The sequence below is a fragment of the Hibiscus syriacus genome, unplaced genomic scaffold (assembly GCF_006381635.1).
Source record: "Hibiscus syriacus cultivar Baekdansim isolate YM2019G1 unplaced genomic scaffold, ASM638163v2 tig00002169_pilon, whole genome shotgun sequence".
In the NCBI taxonomy this organism is placed as follows: domain Eukaryota; kingdom Viridiplantae; phylum Streptophyta; class Magnoliopsida; order Malvales; family Malvaceae; genus Hibiscus; species Hibiscus syriacus.
Window position 1 is genome coordinate 392,648 of NW_024061913.1, and position 3,214 is coordinate 395,861.

Below are 3,214 nucleotides of genomic sequence, written 5' to 3' on the forward strand. Positions count from 1 at the left end.
TCATTCGAGTCAAATCAAAAAATTATGAATTATTCAAGTTGATGAGTCATATTTTATAATTCAAAATGAATTTAATTTTTTTTAGTCAAGTCGAGTTTATAAAATTCGAGTCAAGTTAAACTGAGTCATTCAAATTTGTATTTAATTTAATTATAAATATTTGTAATATTATGATAATATTTGATTCTAATTTAAATAGTTTTCTATAATCATATGCAATATATATATATAGTTGAGGGACTCGATTCAAACTTGAAAGTCAATCCACCAATTACTAAAATTGTGTTATTCAAGTTAATATTCGAGTTATTTAAGTTCTATTTTATAACTTGACTTAAATTTGAAATTTTTTCAAGTCGAATCGAATTTATGGAATTACAACTCGATGTCTATTCCATTTGAATTGGAAAGAATAATTTTTTTAGTCGAGTAAAATTTTACACTCCTATCTATACATATAATTTTGTAAATTAAAATAAACCTCTCATTAATTATCTTCATTTTCAAAAAAAAAATATGCAACGCTTAAAATATTTAGTGAAATGAGATGGGAATAACCCATGAAAAAGTTCAATAAAAAAAAGCTACCTTCGAAGAGATATATAATGAATTGACATAGCTTTTAAGAATCATTAATATTTGGAGGTAAAGTTAGTAGAAAATGAAATGGGGTAATGAATAATTCTCTATATATAAATTCTACGAATTTTATCAATGAATGGTAAAGAGGGGAGAACTTCTATGCCACGTCATAATAAAATGTCACATGTAATTTAATTTTTAAATTATATTTACTTAATTATGGAATTAAATTGTGGAGAACAGATAGGAAATAATTATGGCAGATAACAGGGTGAAATTTACCATTATAAATTGAATTATTCTTTTTAAAGAAAAAGGCTGGACAAAGACGCATGAACTATGTAAAACAATCCCATTGGAAGCCTTAGCGGGCAGAGAGGTATTACGCCAGCTTTCAATTTACTATTATTTATAGAAATTAGATATTTTATCCAAGGATAAATTATATATTTAACCACTTAATTATTATTTTAGTTATCAAATTATTTTTTAAATTATTATTAATTTTACGTTTTGATCGATAGTTGTTAGAATGAAACAAAACAGTTGAAGTGGTAATTTTTAATTATATATTTAACCACTTAATTATTATTTTAATTTTTATTTTAGTTGTCAAATTATTTTTTAAATTATTATTAATTTTACGTTTTGATCGATAGTTGTTAGAATGAAACAAAACAGTTGAAGTGGTAATTTTTAATTATAATATGATAATTTTTAATTATAATATGATATTTTATTATTTTAACATATCATAATTATCGTTAATTTTTTAACAATAAATTATTAAAATAAAATCAAACGTATAATTAATGATGATTTAAAAAGATGGAGTGATCACAATAAAACAACATGAATAATAAGATGATTAAATAATTTACCCTTTAATTGAAAAGAGAAACTAATGGGTGATTAATTAAGAAATAAAGAAAATGATGGGATCAGGACTCAGGAGGGTTAAATTGGGCGTGTGAGGTTTTAAATAACAAACACGAGGAAGACAAACCAACCCCTACGCGACGAAGAAGAAGAAGAAGAAGCAAACGCACCAAAATATAGAAAAGAAAGAGCATTATAAGGCCTCTCTCTCTTTGACTCATTATTTCCGGTACCATCTCTTTTATCTCCCCGTCCCTTCCAATGATGTCTGCTTCTTCTCCTTATTTTCATCAATTCTTCATTCCTTAATTTTCTTTCTTCTTCAAAATTTACTGCTTTCTCTTCAAAATTTACTGCTTTCTCTTCAAAATTTTGCTACCTTTTTTCCATTAATGGCTGTTCAAGCTCAATACCCTTCCAATATCCTTCTCGTAAACAGGTTCATTCTTTTATCTCTTTCTTTAATCTTTTTTCATCTCTTATTGATTATGGGTTATGTATATATTTTCAGAAGTGCACAATAGGGGCAAGAGTTTTCACTGCAGCAACAAACAGGAGGAGTTTTTCTTGAAGAATCCCATATGTTACTCAACAATGGAAGCAACAATCTTCTTAATACCAGGAAAAAAGTCAGAGAACTCGCGGCAGGGACGGAAATAACAACGCCGATCAGTTCATTCTCTTTGCAAACGCAACCGCCGCAGTTGATAGACCTTCCGTCGATCAACAAGAAAGCCAAAATCATGGTGATCCTCAACAACAACAATTAAGTCCTCTTTCAAACTCGTCAGTCCTTTTTTCTAATAATTTGGGTCCCCAAATCAAACGCCAGAGAGAAGAGTTAGACCAGTTTCTTCAAGCCCAGGTACCAAGTTCTCTCTTTCAAGAATTGCGTTTCGATTTTTCTTTTCTCTCTTTCTTTTTTTTTTTTTGGTTGAGGAAAATGTAGCATTTTTGTTATAGGGGCAGGAATTGCGGTGTTCGTTAGCTGAGAAAAGGAAAAGGCACTACCGTGCGCTACTAGGTGCGGCAGAGGAATCGATGGCGAGAAGATTGAGAGAGAAAGAAGAGGAAGTGGAGAATGTAAACCGTCGGAACGCCGAGTTGGAGGCACACGCCGCACAAGTTAGCCTGGAGGCGCAGGTTTGGATGGCTAAAGCGAGGGCGCAGGAGGCGTCGGCGGCTTCTTTACAAGCGCAGCTTCAACAGGCTATAATGAGCGTAGGAGCCGCCGCGGAGTACGATAGCAGGATAAGGGACGCGGGGATGAACAGCGCGAGTGGGGTGGAAGGGACGGCGGAGGACGCCGAGTCCGCATACGTGGACCCCGACCGGGTGGTTGCGTCGGGACCGCCTTGTAAAGGCTGTGGGATACGTGTGGCGTCAGTGGTGCTGCTGCCTTGCCGGCATCTTTGCTTGTGTACAGAATGTGATAGAGTGGCCCAAGCCTGCCCGCTTTGCCTCACCTTCCGGAATTCGCGTTGACGTTTTTCTTTCTTGAAAGTTTTACTTTTCAAAGGTAAGAGAACAAAAAGTTCAGAATAATCTTTTAGGTTTTTTTTTAGAATAATCTTTTCGTATAATAATTATTGGTTACCATTTTAAAATTTTTGGAAATTAAATTATATTATAAATTATTTTATTTCATAAATATGCTCTGATTATTTTTAGAATGAATATTGTTATATATATATTAAAATGTTTAGTTTTGCATGGTTAATGCTTTGCCTAACGTTTGATAAAATGCAAATAT

General features: G+C 32.4%; 1 protein-coding gene across 1 annotated transcript; it reads left to right on the forward strand.

Annotated features, from left to right (window-relative positions):
- Positions 1-2,077: 2,077 nt before the first annotated feature.
- LOC120137796 (E3 ubiquitin-protein ligase BOI-like) lies at positions 2,078-3,006 on the forward strand (the record flags this gene model as incomplete). The annotated part of the gene is made up of 2 exons (XM_039153459.1): positions 2,078-2,326; positions 2,425-3,006. Coding segments are annotated over 2 exons (771 nt in total), but the record flags the coding sequence as incomplete, so codon positions are not given.
- Positions 3,007-3,214: the final 208 nt, after the last annotated feature.